The sequence below is a fragment of the Pristiophorus japonicus genome, chromosome 19 (genome assembly GCF_044704955.1).
Source record: "Pristiophorus japonicus isolate sPriJap1 chromosome 19, sPriJap1.hap1, whole genome shotgun sequence".
Taxonomy (NCBI): domain Eukaryota; kingdom Metazoa; phylum Chordata; class Chondrichthyes; family Pristiophoridae; genus Pristiophorus; species Pristiophorus japonicus.
In genome coordinates this window covers 34,841,833-34,863,238 of record NC_091995.1, presented here as the reverse complement: position 1 = coordinate 34,863,238, position 21,406 = coordinate 34,841,833, and the positions used below count along the sequence as shown (strand labels likewise).

The following is a 21,406-nucleotide window of genomic DNA, read 5'->3' as shown; positions in this document are numbered from 1 at the left end:
CACAGAGAGAGGCTGACAGAAACAGAGAGATAGACACTGATAGAGACACTGATAGAAACACAGAGAGACACTGACAGAAACAGAGAGATGGACCCTGATAGAGACACTGACAGAAACACAGAGAGAGGCTGACAGAAACAGAGAGATAGACACTGATAGAGACACTGACAGAAACACAGAGAGACACTGACAGAAACAGAGAGATAGACACTGATAGAGACACTGACAGAAACACAGAGAGAGGCTGACAGAAACAGAGAGATAGACACTGATAGAGACACTGACAGAAACACAGAGAGACACTGACAGAAACAGAGAGATAGACACTGATAGAGACACTGACAGAAACACAGAGAGAGGCTGACAGAAACAGAGAGATAGACACTGATAGAGACACTGACAGAAACACAGAGAGAGGCTGACAGAAACAGAGAGATAGACACTGATAGAGACACTGACAGAAACACAGAGAGACACTGACACAAACAGAGAGATAGACACTGATAGAGACACTGACAGAAACACAGAGAGAGGCTGACAGAAACAGAGAGATGGACACTGAGAGAGACACTGACAGAAACACAGAGAGACACTGACAGAAACAGAGAGATAGACACTGATAGAGACACTGACAAAAACACAGAGAGACACTGACAGAAACAGAGAGATAGACACTGATAGAGACACTGACAGAAACACAGAGAGAGGCTGACAGAAACAGAGAGATAGACACTGATAGAGACACTGACACAAACACAGAGAGCCACTGACAGAAACAGAGAGATAGACACTGATAGAGACACTGACAGAAACACAAAGAGAGGCTGACAGAAACAGAGAGATAGACACTGATAGAGACACTGATAGAAACACAGAGAGACACTGACAGAAACAGAGAGATGGACCCTGATAGAGACACTGACAGAAATACAGAGAGACACTGACAGAAACAGAGAGATAGACACTGATAGAGACACTGACAGAAACACAGAGAGACACTGACAGAAACAGAGAGATAGACACTGATAGAGACACTGACAGAAACACAGAGAGACACTGACAGAAACAGAGAGATGGACCCTGATAGAGACACTGACAGAAACACAGAGAGAGGCTGACAGAAACAGAGAGATAGACACTGATAGAGACACTGACAGAAACACAGAGAGACACTGACAGAAAGAGAGAGATAGACACTGATAGAGAAACTGACAGAAACACAGAGAGACACTTACAGAAACAGAGATAGACACTGATAGAGACACTGACAGAAACACAGAGGGAGGCTGACAGAAACAGAGATAGACACTGATAGAGACACTGACAGAAACACAGAGAGACACTGACAGAAACACAGAGATAGACACTGATAGAGACACTGACAGAAAAACAGAGAGACACTGACAGAAACAGAGAGATGGACCCTGATAGAGACACTGACAGAAACACAGAGAGAGGCTGACAGAAACAGAGAGATAGACAGTGATAGAGACACTGACAGAAACACAGAGAGACACTGACAGAAACAGAGAGATAGACACTGATAGAGACACTGACAGAAACACAGAGAGAGGCTGACAGAAACAGAGAGATAGACACTGATAGAGACACTGACAGAAACACAGAGAGACACTGACAGAAACAGAGAGATAGACACTGATAGAGACACTGATAGAAACACAGAGAGACACTGACAGAAACAGAGAGATAGACACTGATAGAGACACTGACAGAAACACAGAGAGACACTGACAGAAACAGAGAGATAGACACTGATAGAGACACTGACAGAAACACAGAGAGACACTGACAGAAACAGAGAGATAGACACTGATAGAGACACTGACAGAAACACAGAGAGAGGCTGACAGAAACAGAGAGATAGACACTGATAGAGACACTGACAGAAACACAGAGAGAGGCTGACAGAAACAGAGAGATAGACACTGATAGAGACACTGACAGAAACACAGAGAGACACTGACAGAAACAGAGAGATAGACACTGATAGAGACACTGATAGAAACACAGAGAGACACTGACAGAAACAGAGAGATAGACACTGATAGAGACACTGACAGAAACACAGAGAGACGCTGACAGAAACAGAGAGATAGACACTGATAGAGACACTGACAGAAACACAGAGAGACACTGACAGAAACAGAGAGATAGACACTGATAGAGACACTGACAGAAACACAGAGAGAGGCTGACAGAAACAGAGAGATAGACACTGATAGAGACACTGACAGAAACACAGAGAGCCACTGACAGAAACAGAGAGATAGACACTGATAGAGACACTGACAGAAACACAGAGAGAGGCTGACAGAAACAGAGAGATAGACACTGATAGAGACACTGACAGAAACACAGAGAGAGGCTGACAGAAACAGAGAGATAGACACTGATAGAGACACTGACAGAAATACAGAGAGACACTGACAGAAACAGAGAGATAGACACTGATAGAGACACTGACAGAAACACAGAGAGACACTGACAGAAACAGAGAGATAGACACTGATAGAGACACTGACAGAAACACAGAGGGAGGCTGACAGAAACAGAGATAGACACTGATAGAGACACTGACAGAAACACAGAGAGACACTGACAGAAACAGAGAGATAGACACTGTTAGAGACACTGACAGAAACACAGAGAGAGACTGACAGAAACAGAGAGATAGAAACTGATAGAGACACTGACAGAAACACAGAGAGACACTGACAGAAACACAGAGATAGACACTGATAGAGACACTGACAGAAACACAGAGAGACACTGACAGAAACAGAGAGATAGACCCTGATAGAGACACTGACAGAAACACAGAGAGATGGACACTGATAGAGACACTGACAGAAACACAGAGAGAGGCTGACAGAATCAGAGAGATAGACACTGATAGAGACACTGACAGAAACACAGAGAGACACGGACAGAAACAGAGAGATAGACACTGATAGGGACACTGACAGAAACACAGAGAGAGGCTGACAGAAACAGAGTGATGGACACTGATAGAGACACTGACAGAAACACAGAGAGTGGCTGACAGAAACAGAGAGATAGACACTGATAGAGACACTGACAGAAACACAGAGAGAGGCTGACAGAAACAGAGAGATAGACACTGATAGAGACACTGATAGAAACACAGAGAGACACTGACAGAAACAGAGAGATGGACCCTGATAGAGACACTGACAGAAACACAGAGAGAGGCTGACAGAAACAGAGAGATAGACACTGATAGAGACACTGACAGAAACACAGAGAGACACTGACAGAAACAGAGAGATAGACACTGATAGAGACACTGACAGAAACACACAGAGAGGCTGACAGAAACAGAGAGATAGACACTGATAGAGACACTGACAGAAGCACAGAGAGACACTGACAGAAACAGAGAGATAGACACTGATAGAGACACTGACAGAAACACAGAGAGAGGCTGACAGAAACAGAGAGATAGACACTGATAGAGACACTGACAGAAACACAGAGAGACACTGACAGAAACAGATAGATAGACACTGATAGAGACACTGACAGAAACACAGAGAGACACTGACAGAAACAGAGAGATAGACACTGATAGAGACACTGACAGAAACACAGAGAGAGGCTGACAGAAACAGAGAGATAGACACTGATAGAGACACTGACAGAAACACAGAGAGACACTGACAGAAACAGAGAGATAGACACTGATAGAGACACTGACAGAAACACAGAGAGACACTGACAGAAACAGAGAGATAGACACTGATAGAGACACTGACAGAAACACAGAGAGACACTGACACAAACAGAGAGATAGACACTGATAGAGACACTGACAGAAACACAGAGAGAGCCTGACAGAAACAGAGAGATGGACACTGAGAGAGACACTGACAGAAACACAGAGAGACACTGACAGAAACAGAGAGATAGACACTGATAGAGACACTGACAAAAACACAGAGAGACACTGACAGAAACAGAGAGATAGACACTGATAGAGACACTGACAGAAACACAGAGAGAGGCTGACAGAAACAGAGAGATAGACACTGATAGAGACACTGACAGAAACACAGAGAGCCACTGACAGAAACAGAGAGATAGACACTGATAGAGACACTGACAGAAACACAAAGAGAGGCTGACAGAAACAGAGAGATAGACACTGATAGAGACACTGATAGAAACACAGAGAGACACTGACAGAAACAGAGAGATGGACCCTGATAGAGACACTGACAGAAATACAGAGAGACACTGACAGAAACAGAGAGATAGACACTGATAGAGACACTGACAGAAACACAGAGAGACACTGACAGAAACAGAGAGATAGACACTGATAGAGACACTGACAGAAACACAGAGAGACACTGACAGAAACAGAGAGATGGACCCTGATAGAGACACTGACAGAAACACAGAGAGAGGCTGACAGAAACAGAGAGATAGACACTGATAGAGACACTGACAGAAACACAGAGAGACACTGACAGAAAGAGAGAGATAGACACTGATAGAGAAACTGACAGAAACACAGAGAGACACTTACAGAAACAGAGATAGACACTGATAGAGACACTGACAGAAACACAGAGGGAGGCTGACAGAAACAGAGATAGACACTGATAGAGACACTGACAGAAACACAGAGAGACACTGACAGAAACACAGAGATAGACACTGATAGAGACACTGACAGAAAAACAGAGAGACACTGACAGAAACAGAGAGATGGACCCTGATAGAGACACTGACAGAAACACAGAGAGAGGCTGACAGAAACAGAGAGATAGACAGTGATAGAGACACTGACAGAAACACAGAGAGACACTGACAGAAACAGAGAGATAGACACTGATAGAGACACTGACAGAAACACAGAGAGAGGCTGACAGAAACAGAGAGATAGACACTGATAGAGACACTGACAGAAACAGAGAGAGACACTGACAGAAACAGAGAGATAGACACTGATAGAGACACTGATAGAAACACAGAGAGACACTGACAGAAACAGAGAGATAGACACTGATAGAGACACTGACAGAAACACAGAGAGACACTGACAGAAACAGAGAGATAGACACTGATAGAGACACTGACAGAAACACAGAGAGACACTGACAGAAACAGAGAGATAGACACTGATAGAGACACTGACAGAAACACAGAGAGAGGCTGACAGAAACAGAGAGATAGACACTGATAGAGACACTGACAGAAACACAGAGAGACACTGACACAAACAGAGAGATAGACACTGATAGAGACACTGACAGAAACACAGAGAGAGCCTGACAGAAACAGAGAGATGGACACTGAGAGAGACACTGACAGAAACACAGAGAGACACTGACAGAAACAGAGAGATAGACACTGATAGAGACACTGACAAAAACACAGAGAGAGGCTGACAGAAACAGAGAGATAGACACTGATAGAGACACTGACAGAAACACAGAGAGACACTGACACAAACAGAGAGATAGACACTGATAGAGACACTGACAGAAACACAGAGAGAGCCTGACAGAAACAGAGAGATGGACACTGAGAGAGACACTGACAGAAACACAGAGAGACACTGACAGAAACAGAGAGATAGACACTGATAGAGACACTGACAAAAACACAGAGAGACACTGACAGAAACAGAGAGATAGACACTGATAGAGACACTGACAGAAACACAGAGAGAGGCTGACAGAAACAGAGAGATAGACACTGATAGAGACACTGACAGAAACACAGAGAGCCACTGACAGAAACAGAGAGATAGACACTGATAGAGACACTGACAGAAACACAAAGAGAGGCTGACAGAAACAGAGAGATAGACACTGATAGAGACACTGATAGAAACACAGAGAGACACTGACAGAAACAGAGAGATGGACCCTGATAGAGACACTGACAGAAATACAGAGAGACACTGACAGAAACAGAGAGATAGACACTGATAGAGACACTGACAGAAACACAGAGAGACACTGACAGAAACAGAGAGATAGACACTGATAGAGACACTGACAGAAACACAGAGAGACACTGACAGAAACAGAGAGATGGACCCTGATAGAGACACTGACAGAAACACAGAGAGAGGCTGACAGAAACAGAGAGATAGACACTGATAGAGACACTGACAGAAACACAGAGAGACACTGACAGAAAGAGAGAGATAGACACTGATAGAGAAACTGACAGAAACACAGAGAGACACTTACAGAAACAGAGATAGACACTGATAGAGACACTGACAGAAACACAGAGGGAGGCTGACAGAAACAGAGATAGACACTGATAGAGACACTGACAGAAACACAGAGAGACACTGACAGAAACACAGAGATAGACACTGATAGAGACACTGACAGAAAAACAGAGAGACACTGACAGAAACAGAGAGATGGACCCTGATAGAGACACTGACAGAAACACAGAGAGAGGCTGACAGAAACAGAGAGATAGACAGTGATAGAGACACTGACAGAAACACAGAGAGACACTGACAGAAACAGAGAGATAGACACTGATAGAGACACTGACAGAAACACAGAGAGAGGCTGACAGACACAGAGAGATAGACACTGATAGAGACACTGACAGAAACACAGAGAGACACTGACAGAAACAGAGAGATAGACACTGATAGAGACACTGATAGAAACACAGAGAGACACTGACAGAAACAGAGAGATAGACACTGATAGAGACACTGACAGAAACACAGAGAGACACTGACAGAAACAGAGAGATAGACACTGATAGAGACACTGACAGAAACACAGAGAGACACTGACAGAAACAGAGAGATAGACACTGATAGAGACACTGACAGAAACACAGAGAGAGGCTGACAGAAACAGAGAGATAGACACTGATAGAGACACTGACAGAAACACAGAGAGAGGCTGACAGAAACAGAGAGATAGACACTGATAGAGACACTGACAGAAACACAGAGAGACACTGACAGAAACAGAGAGATAGACACTGATAGAGACACTGATAGAAACACAGAGAGACACTGACAGAAACAGAGAGATAGACACTGATAGAGACACTGACAGAAACACAGAGAGACGCTGACAGAAACAGAGAGATAGACACTGATAGAGACACTGACAGAAACACAGAGAGACACTGACAGAAACAGAGAGATAGACACTGATAGAGACACTGACAGAAACACAGAGAGAGGCTGACAGAAACAGAGAGATAGACACTGATAGAGACACTGACAGAAACACAGAGAGCCACTGACAGAAACAGAGAGATAGACACTGATAGAGACACTGACAGAAACACAGAGAGAGGCTGACAGAAACAGAGAGATAGACACTGATAGAGACACTGACAGAAACACAGAGAGAGGCTGACAGAAACAGAGAGATAGACACTGATAGAGACACTGACAGAAATACAGAGAGACACTGACAGAAACAGAGAGATAGACACTGATAGAGACACTGACAGAAACACAGAGAGACACTGACAGAAACAGAGAGATAGACACTGATAGAGACACTGACAGAAACACAGAGGGAGGCTGACAGAAACAGAGATGGACACTGATAGAGACACTGACAGAAACACAGAGAGACACTGACAGAAACAGAGAGATAGACACTGTTAGAGACACTGACAGAAACACAGAGAGAGACTGACAGAAACAGAGAGATAGAAACTGATAGAGACACTGACAGAAACACAGAGAGACACTGACAGAAACACAGAGATAGACACTGATAGAGACACTGACAGAAACACAGAGAGACACTGACAGAAACAGAGAGATAGACCCTGATAGAGACACTGACAGAAACACAGAGAGATGGACACTGATAGAGACACTGACAGAAACACAGAGAGAGGCTGACAGAAACAGAGAGATAGACACTGATAGAGACACTGACAGAAACACAGAGAGACACTGACAGAAACAGAGAGATAGACACTGATAGGGACACTGACAGAAACACAGAGAGAGGCTGACAGAAACAGAGTGATGGACACTGATAGAGACACTGACAGAAACACAGAGAGTGGCTGACAGAAACAGAGAGATAGACACTGATAGAGACACTGACAGAAACACAGAGAGAGGCTGACAGAAACAGAGAGATAGACACTGATAGAGACACTGATAGAAACACAGAGAGACACTGACAGAAACAGAGAGATGGACCCTGATAGAGACACTGACAGAAACACAGAGAGAGGCTGACAGAAACAGAGAGATAGACACTGATAGAGACACTGACAGAAACACAGAGAGACACTGACAGAAACAGAGAGATAGACACTGATAGAGACACTGACAGAAACACAGAGGGAGGCTGACAGAAACAGAGATAGACACTGATAGAGACACTGACAGAAACACAGAGAGACACTGACAGAAACAGAGAGATAGACACTGATAGAGACACTGACAAAAACACAGAGAGACACTGACAGAAACAGAGAGATAGACACTGATAGAGACACTGACAGAAACACAGAGAGAGGCTGACAGAAACAGAGAGATAGACACTGATAGAGACACTGACAGAAACACAGAGAGCCACTGACAGAAACAGAGAGATAGACACTGATAGAGACACTGACAGAAACACAGAGAGAGGCTGACAGAAACAGAGAGATAGACACTGATAGAGACACTGACAGAAACACAGAGAGCCACTGACAGAAACAGAGAGATAGACACTGATAGAGACACTGACAGAAACACAAAGAGAGGCTGACAGAAACAGAGAGATAGACACTGATAGAGACACTGATAGAAACACAGAGAGACACTGACAGAAACAGAGAGATGGACCCTGATAGAGACACTGACAGAAATACAGAGAGACACTGACAGAAACAGAGAGATAGACACTGATAGAGACACTGACAGAAACACAGAGAGACACTGACAGAAACAGAGAGATAGACACTGATAGAGACACTGACAGAAACACAGAGAGACACTGACAGAAACAGAGAGATGGACCCTGATAGAGACACTGACAGAAACACAGAGAGAGGCTGACAGAAACAGAGAGATAGACACTGATAGAGACACTGACAGAAACACAGAGAGACACTGACAGAAAGAGAGAGATAGACACTGATAGAGAAACTGACAGAAACACAGAGAGACACTTACAGAAACAGAGATAGACACTGATAGAGACACTGACAGAAACACAGAGGGAGGCTGACAGAAACAGAGATAGACACTGATAGAGACACTGACAGAAACACAGAGAGACACTGACAGAAACACAGAGATAGACACTGATAGAGACACTGACAGAAAAACAGAGAGACACTGACAGAAACAGAGAGATGGACCCTGATAGAGACACTGACAGAAACACAGAGAGAGGCTGACAGAAACAGAGAGATAGACAGTGATAGAGACACTGACAGAAACACAGAGAGACACTGACAGAAACAGAGAGATAGACACTGATAGAGACACTGACAGAAACACAGAGAGAGGCTGACAGAAACAGAGAGATAGACACTGATAGAGACACTGACAGAAACACAGAGAGACACTGACAGAAACAGAGAGATAGACACTGATAGAGACACTGATAGAAACACAGAGAGACACTGACAGAAACAGAGAGATAGACACTGATAGAGACACTGACAGAAACACAGAGAGACACTGACAGAAACAGAGAGATAGACACTGATAGAGACACTGACAGAAACACAGAGAGACACTGACAGAAACAGAGAGATAGACACTGATAGAGACACTGACAGAAACACAGAGAGAGGCTGACAGAAACAGAGAGATAGACACTGATAGAGACACTGACAGAAACACAGAGAGAGGCTGACAGAAACAGAGAGATAGACACTGATAGAGACACTGACAGAAACACAGAGAGACACTGACAGAAACAGAGAGATAGACACTGATAGAGACACTGATAGAAACACAGAGAGACACTGACAGAAACAGAGAGATAGACACTGATAGAGACACTGACAGAAACACAGAGAGACGCTGACAGAAACAGAGAGATAGACACTGATAGAGACACTGACAGAAACACAGAGAGACACTGACAGAAACAGAGAGATAGACACTGATAGAGACACTGACAGAAACACAGAGAGAGGCTGACAGAAACAGAGAGATAGACACTGATAGAGACACTGACAGAAACACAGAGAGCCACTGACAGAAACAGAGAGATAGACACTGATAGAGACACTGACAGAAACACAGAGAGAGGCTGACAGAAACAGAGAGATAGACACTGATAGAGACACTGACAGAAACACAGAGAGAGGCTGACAGAAACAGAGAGATAGACACTGATAGAGACACTGACAGAAATACAGAGAGACACTGACAGAAACAGAGAGATAGACACTGATAGAGACACTGACAGAAACACAGAGAGACACTGACAGAAACAGAGAGATAGACACTGATAGAGACACTGACAGAAACACAGAGGGAGGCTGACAGAAACAGAGATAGACACTGATAGAGACACTGACAGAAACACAGAGAGACACTGACAGAAACAGAGAGATAGACACTGTTAGAGACACTGACAGAAACACAGAGAGAGACTGACAGAAACAGAGAGATAGAAACTGATAGAGACACTGACAGAAACACAGAGAGACACTGACAGAAACACAGAGATAGACACTGATAGAGACACTGACAGAAACACAGAGAGACACTGACAGAAACAGAGAGATAGACCCTGATAGAGACACTGACAGAAACACAGAGAGATGGACACTGATAGAGACACTGACAGAAACACAGAGAGAGGCTGACAGAAACAGAGAGATAGACACTGATAGAGACACTGACAGAAACACAGAGAGACACGGACAGAAACAGAGAGATAGACACTGATAGTGACACTGACAGAAACACAGAGAGAGGCTGACAGAAACAGAGTGATGGACACTGATAGAGACACTGACAGAAACACAGAGAGTGGCTGACAGAAACAGAGAGATAGACACTGATAGAGACACTGACAGAAACACAGAGAGAGGCTGACAGAAACAGAGAGATAGACACTGATAGAGACACTGATAGAAACACAGAGAGACACTGACAGAAACAGAGAGATGGACCCTGATAGAGACACTGACAGAAACACAGAGAGAGGCTGACAGAAACAGAGAGATAGACACTGATAGAGACACTGACAGAAACACAGAGAGACACTGACAGAAACAGAGAGATAGACACTGATAGAGACACTGACAGAAACACAGAGGGAGGCTGACAGAAACAGAGATAGACACTGATAGAGACACTGACAGAAACACAGAGAGACACTGACAGAAACAGAGAGATAGACACTGTTAGAGACACTGACAGAAACACAGAGAGAGACTGACAGAAACAGAGAGATAGAAACTGATAGAGACACTGACAGAAACACAGAGAGACACTGACAGAAACACAGAGATAGACACTGATAGAGACACTGACAGAAACACAGAGAGACACTGACAGAAACAGAGAGATAGACCCTGATAGAGACACTGACAGAAACACAGAGAGATGGACACTGATAGAGACACTGACAGAAACACAGAGAGAGGCTGACAGAAACAGAGAGATAGACACTGATAGAGACACTGACAGAAACACAGAGAGACACGGACAGAAACAGAGAGATAGACACTGATAGGGACACTGACAGAAACACAGAGAGAGGCTGACAGAAACAGAGTGATGGACACTGATAGAGACACTGACAGAAACACAGAGAGTGGCTGACAGAAACAGAGAGATAGACACTGATAGAGACACTGACAGAAACACAGAGAGAGGCTGACAGAAACAGAGAGATAGACACTGATAGAGACACTGATAGAAACACAGAGAGACACTGACAGAAACAGAGAGATGGACCCTGATAGAGACACTGACAGAAACACAGAGAGAGGCTGACAGAAACAGAGAGATAGACACTGATAGAGACACTGACAGAAACACAGAGAGACACTGACAGAAACAGAGAGATAGACACTGATAGAGACACTGACAGAAACACACAGAGAGGCTGACAGAAACAGAGAGATAGACACTGATAGAGACACTGACAGAAACACAGAGAGACACTGACAGAAACAGAGAGATAGACACTGATAGAGACACTGACAAAAACACAGAGAGAGGCTGACAGAAACAGAGAGATAGACACTGATAGAGACACTGACAGAAACACAGAGAGACACTGACAGAAACAGAGAGATAGACACTGATAGAGACACTGACAGAAACACAGAGAGACACTGACAGAAACAGAGAGATAGACACTGATAGAGACACTGACAGAAACACAGAGAGAGGCTGACAGAAACAGAGAGATAGACACTGATAGAGACACTGACAGAAACACAGAGAGACACTGACAGAAACAGAGAGATAGACACTGATAGAGACACTGACAGAAACACAGAGAGACACTGACAGAAACAGAGAGATAGACACTGATAGAGACACTGACAGAAACACAGAGAGACACTGACAGAAACAGAGAGATAGACACTGATAGAGACACTGACAGAAACACAGAGAGAGGCTGACAGAAACAGAGATAGACACTGATAGAGACACTGACAGAAACACAGAGAGACACTGACAGAAACAGAGAGATAGACACTGATAGAGACACTGACAGAAACACAGAGAGACACTGATAGAAACAGAGAGATAGACACTGATAGAGACACTGACAGAAACACAGAGAGAGACTGACAGAAACAGAGAGATAGACACTGATAGAGACACTGACAGAAACACAGAGAGACACTGACAGAAACAGAGATAGACACTGATAGAGACACTGACAGAAACACAGAGAGACACTGACAGAAACAGAGATAGACACTGATAGAGACACTGACAGAAACACAGAGAGAGGCTGACAGAAACAGAGATAGACACTGATAGAGACACTGACAGAAACACAGAGAGACACTGACAGAAACAGAGAGATAGACACTGATAGAGACACTGACAGAAACACAGAGAGACACTGACAGAAAGAGAGAGATAGACACTGATAGAGAAACTGACAGAAACACAGAGAGACACTTACAGAAACAGAGATAGACACTGATAGAGACACTGATAGAAACACAGAGAGACACTGAAAGAAACAGAGAGATAGACACTGATAGAGACACTGATAGAAACACAGAGAGACACTGACAGAAACAGAGAGATAGACACTGATAGAGACACTGATAGAAACACAGAGAGACACTGACAGAAACAGAGAGATGGACACTGATAGAGACACTGACAGAAACACAGAGAGAGGCTGACAGAAACAGAGAGATAGACACTGATAGAGACACTGACAGAAACACCTTCCCTTCACATAAAGGTAGAACTTCTATTTTTTATTTGTTATTGATTGGTTGCTTATTACTTTGGCCTTGGTGCTTTAGGTGCAGGGTTCCTTCTATTTTTTATTTGTTAATTAATTGCTTATTACCTTTTGTGCTTTGTAAGTCTTGGTGCAGGTCCTCTCAGCTTCCTTGTGTTTTTTATTTGTTATTGAATGCTTATTTTTATGCTTTATTTAGTGCTTGGTGCTTTAAATGTACTGTTTTGTTTAGTGCTTAGTGCTTTAAATGTACTTATGCTTCTTTAATGTTGTTGTGAAGGTGTTTAGTGCTTTACAAAATCCTCTCTCTTCCCTTCCCCACCCCACCCCCCTCCCAATCTCTGGCTACCTGCGCTGATTTATTAAGTCTCCGCAAGGTTTTTCTGAGCGTAAAAAAGTGGCCACATACGCTGGCCTAAGTGAGTTTGGAGTAACTTTTCGCTGGCTAAACTTGCTTAAATGGCCAAAACAGGCGTAAGTGGCCCTTTTGAAAAAAAAAACTGAACGAAAAAGAAACTGAACTAACTCACTTAAACTGGAGCAAACTAAATGGGGAGAATTGCGATTTTTAAGATACTCCAAAAAAAACTAGTTGCTCCAAAAAAATAGGAGCATCTCCTGGGGAAACTTGGGCCCATTATGATAGGATGGGAAAGTCAAGAGAGGCTAGTGGTTTATGCTCACACAGCAGGGCTACAATGTTTTGTGTGCGTCTACCGTTGTTGATGTATGTTGAAGAAGATGCAGATGTGGCTCTGATCTTTGCAGTAGCCAAAGACTATCATATTAGGCAATGCCTGCTTCAGTTTGATAGGGAAACAGTGTATAAATGTAAGCTTTTTTCCTTTGTTCGAGAGCTCGGAGACACTCATGCCTAGGTTCGCACATCATCATCATCATGGGCGGTCCCTCGAATGAGGATAACTTGCTTCCACAAGAGTTCACATGTGTTTCAATGAAGGACCCGATGTTCCAATCCTGAACTCCAATTGACGGGGTGGAAGATGCCTGTGGGTGGATTGTTTTAACGTGTGGTGTACCGTTGCACATCAACCACCACACGGGCTCGACAGAGCTAGGTGTTTATCCAGTGGCAAGGGTTAACCAGGACGACTGGAGACCTGCTCTACTGCATGGACCTAGTGCGCTCACATATCACAGTGTAGGCTGGCCTGTGCTGCCCCTGGGCCCTCGGCTCTTCTGGGCCCCGTACCCTCATTCACCGCACCTCCGCCACAATGTTCCAGGGCCTGACGCTCCAGCTCTATTTATAGTCCACACCTGCGGTGGTGTTCTCACACAGGTCTGGGCGGCCCACAATGTTCGCACACTCTATCTGTGACTGTACTCCACTTGAAAATTGCCTTGTCGTGCTGAAGTTAAGGAATCAAATGATTATAACCAGAAGACTGAATTTGTTACTGTTCAAGCAACCAAACAGAATTCTATTTTAAGAGAAAAAGGCACGGCGGTCCACGGCGGGACACCACGGCGGGCGGAGGTTTCTAAGGCCCGAACCATAGGCCAGGTCTCTCGCCCAGTGGGTGGCTCATTGGGGAATTGCGGGTGCCGGAGAGGGAGAAACAGAACAGCGATGACACTCAACTCACTCAATATTCCAGAGACCATGAACAAAGGGGGAGAGACCATGAATAAAAGGGGGGAGACTATGAATAAAGGGGGAGAGACCATGAATATAGGGGGAGAAACCATGAATATAGGGGGAGAAACCATGAATAAAGGCGGAGAGACCATGAATAAAAGGGGGGAGACTATGAATAAAGGGGGAGAGACCATGAATAAAGGGGGAGAGACCATGAATATAGGGGGAGAGACCATGAATAAAGGGGGAGAGACCATGAATAAAGGGGGGAGACTATGAATAAAGGGGGAGAGACCATGAATAAAGGGGGAGAGACCATGAATATAGGGGGAGAGACCATGAATAAAGGGGGAGAGACCATGAATAAAGAGGGAGAGACCATGAATATAGGGGGAGAGACCATGAATAAAGGGGGGAGACTATGAATAAAAGGGGGGAAGACCATGAATAAAGGGGGAGCGACCATGAATAAAGGGGGAGAGACCATGAATATAGGGGGAGAGACCATGAATAAAGGGGGAGAGACCAGAATAAAGGGGGAGAGACCATGAATAAAGGGGGAGAGACCATGAATAAAGGGGGAACGACCATGAATAAAGGGGGAGCGACCATGAATAAAGGGGGAGAGACCATGAATATAGGGGGAGAGACCATGAATAAAGGGGGAGAGACCAGAATAAAGGGGGAGAGACCATGAATAAAGGGGGAGAGACCATGAATAAAGGGGGAACGACCATGAATAAAGGAGGAGGGAGCATAAATAAAGGTCCTTTTATGAGCACGGATGCTGCAACCAACTCAATCTGTGAGGAAAAATACAGAGGAAAATAGAAAAGAAATGAAGTATGCGACGATACTGTTGTGCATTAAAATGACCCACCTTTCCATCAACCTTTTCAGGTGTAGAAGGGATATTTCCTGGATCCATAGCACTCCGCTCCTCTAAATCCTCCAAAGGTTTCCTTAAACAAACAGATATCAGCTAAATTTTGGAAGCATGATAAAAGAAGGTTTCAGTACTCAGCTGGGCAAGGCAGCGAGCTGCTAAGCTACACACAAGGCCCCAGGCTCCGCCCTGAGAATGTGCTGAGTTGGCTTGTCTATGTGAGAGAGGTGGAGAGGTTTAGGGAATTCCAGAGCCTAGGGCTGAGGCAGCTGAAGGCACGGCCGCCAATGGTGGATCGATTGAAATCCGGGGATGCGCAAGAGGCCAGAATTGGAGGAGCGCTCAGAGATCTCGGGGGGTTGTATGGCTGAAGGAGGTTACAGAGACAGGGAGGGACGAGACCATGGATAAGAATTTTAAAGCAGTGGAGACATTGCCTTTAGTGACTATTTTTTCTTCGTTGCCATGGCAGTAACTTGGGCTTACACATTCCAATGGCCGTTAACTCAAAAATGGCGGCCGTATCGAGAACTGGGTGTGCGCAGTTTTGCGATGTGCACCCCAGAAACTTTAAGCTACCACATGAGAGTGGTTGCGGCGAATAGCACAGATGCATTCAAGGGGAAGCTAGATAAACACATGAGGGAGAAAGGATTAGAAAAGTACGTTGATGGGGTGAGATGAAACATAGAAACATAGAAAATAGGTGCAGGAGTAGGCCATTCGGCACTTCGAGCCTGCACCACCATTCAATAAAATCATGGCTGATCATTCCTTCAGTACCCCTTTCCTGCTTTCTCTTCATACCTCTTGATCCCCTCAGCTGTAAGGGCCATATCTAACTCCCTCTTGAATATATCCAATGAACTGGCATCAACAACTCTCTGCAGCAGGGAATTCCACAGGTTAGCAACTCTCTGAGTGAAGAAGTTTCTCCTCATCTCAGTCCGAAATGACCTACCCCTTATCCTCAGACAATGTCCCCTGGTTCTTGACTTCCCCAACATCGGGAACATCCTTCCCGCATCTAACCTGTCCAGTTCCGTCAGAATCTTATACGTTTCTATGAGATCCCCTCTCATCCTTCGAAACACCAGTGAATAAAGGCCCAGTTGATCCAGTCTCTCCTCATATGACAGTCCAGCCATCCTTGGAATCAGTCTGGTGAACCTTCGCTGCACTCCCTCAATAGCAAGAACGTCCTTCCTCCGATTAGGAGACCAAAACTGAACACAATATTCCAGGTGAGGCCTCACTAAGGCCCTGTACAACTGCAGTAAGACCTCCCTGCTCCTATACTCAAATCCCCTATCTATGAAGGCCAACATACTATTTGCCGCCTTCACCACCTGCTGTACCTGCATGCCCACTTTCAGTGACTGATGGACCATGACATCCAGGTCTCGTTGCACCTCCCCTTTTCCTAATCTGCCGCCATCCAGATAATATTCAGCCTTCGTGTTTTTGCCCCCAAAATGGATAACCTCACATTTATACACATTATACTGCATCTGCCATGCATTTGCCCACTCACCTAACCTGTCCAAGTCACCCTGCAGCCTCTTAGCATCCTCCTCACAGCTCACACTGCCATCAGTTTAGTGTCATCTGCAAACTTGGAGATATTACACTCAATTCCTTCATCTAAATCATTAATGTATATTGTAAAGAGCTGGGGTCCCAGCACTGAGCCCTGCGGCACTCCACTAGTCACTGCCTGCCATTCTGAAAAGGACCCATTTATCCCGACTCTCTGCTTCCTGTCTGCCGACCAGTTCTCTATCCATGTAAGTACATTATCCCCAATACCATGCGCTTTGATTTTGTACACCAATCTCTTGTGCAGGAACTTGTCAAAAGCCATTTGAAAGTCCAAATACATCACATCCACTGGTTCTCCCTTGTCCACTCTGCTAGTTACATCCTCAAAAAATTCCAGCAGATTCATCAGGCATGATTTCCCTTTCATAAATCCATGCTGACTTGGTCCGATCCTGTCACTGCTTTCCAAATGCGCTGCTATTTCATCCTTAATGACTGATTCCAACATTTTCCCCACTACTGATGTCAGGCTAACCGGTCTATAATTACCCGTTTTCTCTCTCCTTTTTTTAAAAAGTGGTTTTACATTAGCTACCCTCCAGTCCATAGGAACTGATCCAGAGTCGATAGACTGTTGGAAAATGATCACCAATGCATCCACTATTTCTAGGGCCACTTCCTTAAGTACTCTGGGATGCAGACTATCAGGCCCTGGGGATTTATTGGCCTTCAATCCCATCAATTTCCCTAACACAATTTACCGCCTAATAAGGATATCCTTCAGTTCCTCCTTCTCACTAGACCCACTATCCCCTCGTACATTCGGAAGGTTATTTGTGTCTTCCTTCGTGAAGACAGAACCGAAGTATTTGTTCAATTGATCCGCCATTTCTTTGTTCCCCATTATAAATTCATCTGAATCTGACTGCAAGAGACCTACATTTGTCTTCACGAATCTTTTTCTCTTCACATATTTATAGAAGCTTTTGCAGTCAGTTTTTATGTTCCCTGCAAGCTTCCTCTCATACTCTATTTTCCCCCTCTTAATTAAACCCTTCGTCTTCCTCTGTTGAATTCTAAATTTCTCCCAGTCCTCAGGTTTGTTGCTTTTTCTAGCCAAATTATATGCCTCTTCCTTGGCTTTAACACTATCGTTAATTTCCCTTGTTAGCTATGGTTGAGCCACCTTCCCCTTTTATTTTTACTCCAGACAGGGATGTACAATTGCTGAAGTTCATCCATGTGATCTTTAAATGTTTGCCATTGCCTATCCACCATCAACCCTTTAAATATCCTTTGCCAGTCTATTCTAGCCAATTCACGCCTCATATCATCGAAGTTACCTTTCCTTAAGTTCAGGATCCTAGTTTCCGAATTAACTGTGTTACTCTCCATCTTAATAAAGAATTCTACCATAGTATGGTCACTCTTCCCCAAGGGGCCTCGCACAACAAGATTGCTGATTAGTTCCTTCTCATTACACATCACCCAATCTAGGATGGCCAGCTCTCTCATTGGTTCCTCGATATATTGGTCTAGAAAACCATCCCTAATACACTCCAGGAAATCCTCCTCCACCGCATTGCTACCAGTTTGGTTAGCCCAATCAATATGTAGATTAAAGTCGCCCATGATAACTGCTGTACCTTTATTGCACACCTCCCTTATTTCTTGTTTGATGCTGTCCCCAACCTCACTACTACTGTTTGGTGGTCTGTACACAACTCCCACTATGGTTTTCTGCTCTTTGGTATTCCGCAGCTCCACCCATACCGATTCCACATCATCCAAGCTAATGTCCCTCCTTACTATTGCATTAATTTCCTCTTTAACCAGCAACGCCACCCCGCCTCCTTTTCCTCTCTGCCTATCCTTCCTAAATGTTGAACACCCCTGGATGTTGAGTTCCCAGCCTTGGTCACCCTGGAGCCATGTCTCCGTGATGCCAATTACATCATATCCATTAACTGCTATCTGCGCAGTTAATTTATCCACCTTATACCGAATGCTCCTCGCATTGAGGCACAGAGCCTTCAAGCTTGTCTTTTTCACGCACTTTGCTCCTTTATAATTTTTCTGTAATGTGAAGGCATGGGAGGAGGCTCGTGTGGAGCATAAACTCTGGCACGGACCAGTTGGGCTGAATGGCCTGTTTTTGGGCTGTACGTTCTGTGTAATCCTCTGTAATTTTCAGGATGTGGGCGGGATGTTAATTTGATGGAAGAATGTGATTGGGTGACTTACTTCTCTTCCTTCTTCCTGTAGTAGCACATGTAATATCCGATGGTGGCAAAGAATGCAACAAACATTAGTGTCACTATGATTCCAATAACCATCCCGGCCTTGTACAGTCTGACTTCTCCGATACTACCTGTGAGCAACAAAGTCAAAATATAGAAGAAATACATCAAGGAGGCCAGCGGGAAATAAAGCTACTTAATGCGTGCAGCCGATAAAATTCTCCCCCTTGGCTTTAAATCACACCATGGCCTTGCCCCTCCTTGTCCCCATGACTTCCTCCAGTCTTACAACCCCTCCTGAACTCTCCATTACTTTCGAATGTTTTTCTATGTTAAAGGTGCCCGATAAATGCAAGTTATTGTGTAGTGACGACAGGAATCAAAGGATATACAATGGGATAGACTGGGATATAGAAGGTACACAATGAGTAATGACAGGACACAGAGGGTATACAATAGATGACAATGGGATAAACAATGTGTGACAGTGGGATATAGATATGCAATGGAATATGGTGGATCAATAATAGGGTGTAGTCATTTATAGAGGACAGAGCATGGATAGAGTCGGATAGAGAGGGCATAGAATGAGGTACAATGGGATATAGAAGATACACAATGGGGAGAGTCAGATAGAGGGGCACAACATGGGGTACAATGGGATATAGAGGATACACAATGGGGGAGAGTCAGATAGAGGGGCACAACATGGGGTACAATGGGATACAGAGGATACACAATTGGGGGGGAGTCAGATAGAGAGGCACACAGTGGGGTTCAATGGGATACAGAGGATACACAATGGGGGAGAGTTGGATATAAAGGGCACATAGTGGGGTTCAATGGGATATAGAGGATGCACAATGGGGGAGAGTTGGATATAAAGGGCACATAGTGGGATTCAATGGGATATAGAGGATACACAATGGGGGAGAGTTGGATATAAAGGGCACATAGTGGGGTACAATGGGATATAGAGGATACACAATATAATGTTGCCTTAATAAATAATGGTATCACAGAAACTATGGGTTAGAAGTCCCTGTTGGCGATATTCGTGGATGGACGGTATCAAGTGATCGTCCTCCATCTGCTCTCTAATTGGTGGTAGTCTAACGCCTCTGCCAAAATGGCGGCGAGAGAACTGTCACATGATCGCCTTAACCGTCCTTCCGCTAATCTCACCCGGATCGAGCGATCACAGCCCAGGTAACATTTAATCTAACAGCGAACATCAAGCACTATACTGCTGACATGTTCCATACCTTCTGAATGCCTTTCCTCAGCAATGACTGCAATGACTGTTGAAACAGAATATGATAAGATGTTACAGCAAAATCCTTTGTCTACAGCCCCCCACCCCCACTCCGCAACCCCGACATTGGAAGCTGCTTTACTTTACCTCTTGTGTTATGGGCAACATTTGGACAGACACTCAGGGGCATGCAATTTCACCATGAGCAGGGAGCACAGAAGTGGCAATTTTAGTCCATTCTTCTTATGCCTTTGTACTAAGGTGTCAGCTGTGGCTCAGTGGGAAACACTTTTGCCTGTGGGTCAGAAGATCGTGGGTTCAAGTCACTCTCCAGTGCCGTCAGCACATAATCTAGACCAACACTTCAGAGCAGTATTGTGAGTGCTACACTGTCGGATGTGCTGTCTTTCTGATGACACCTTAAACTGAGTCCCTGGCCACCCTCTCAGGTGACTGTAA

General features: G+C 44.5%; 1 protein-coding gene across 1 annotated transcript in view; it reads right to left on the bottom strand.

The window, feature by feature from the left end:
* Positions 1-21,406, bottom strand: part of LOC139230428 (CD166 antigen-like) — a 132,353-nt gene that overhangs the window by 59,645 nt on the left and 51,302 nt on the right. The window contains exons 10-12 of the mRNA XM_070862267.1: positions 20,958-20,993; positions 19,697-19,823; positions 15,905-15,986 (exon numbers count right to left, since the gene is read on the bottom strand). Coding sequence (XP_070718368.1) covers positions 15,905-15,986; positions 19,697-19,823; positions 20,958-20,993 — 245 coding nt within the window. The remainder of the gene's footprint in view (positions 1-15,904; positions 15,987-19,696; positions 19,824-20,957; positions 20,994-21,406) is intronic.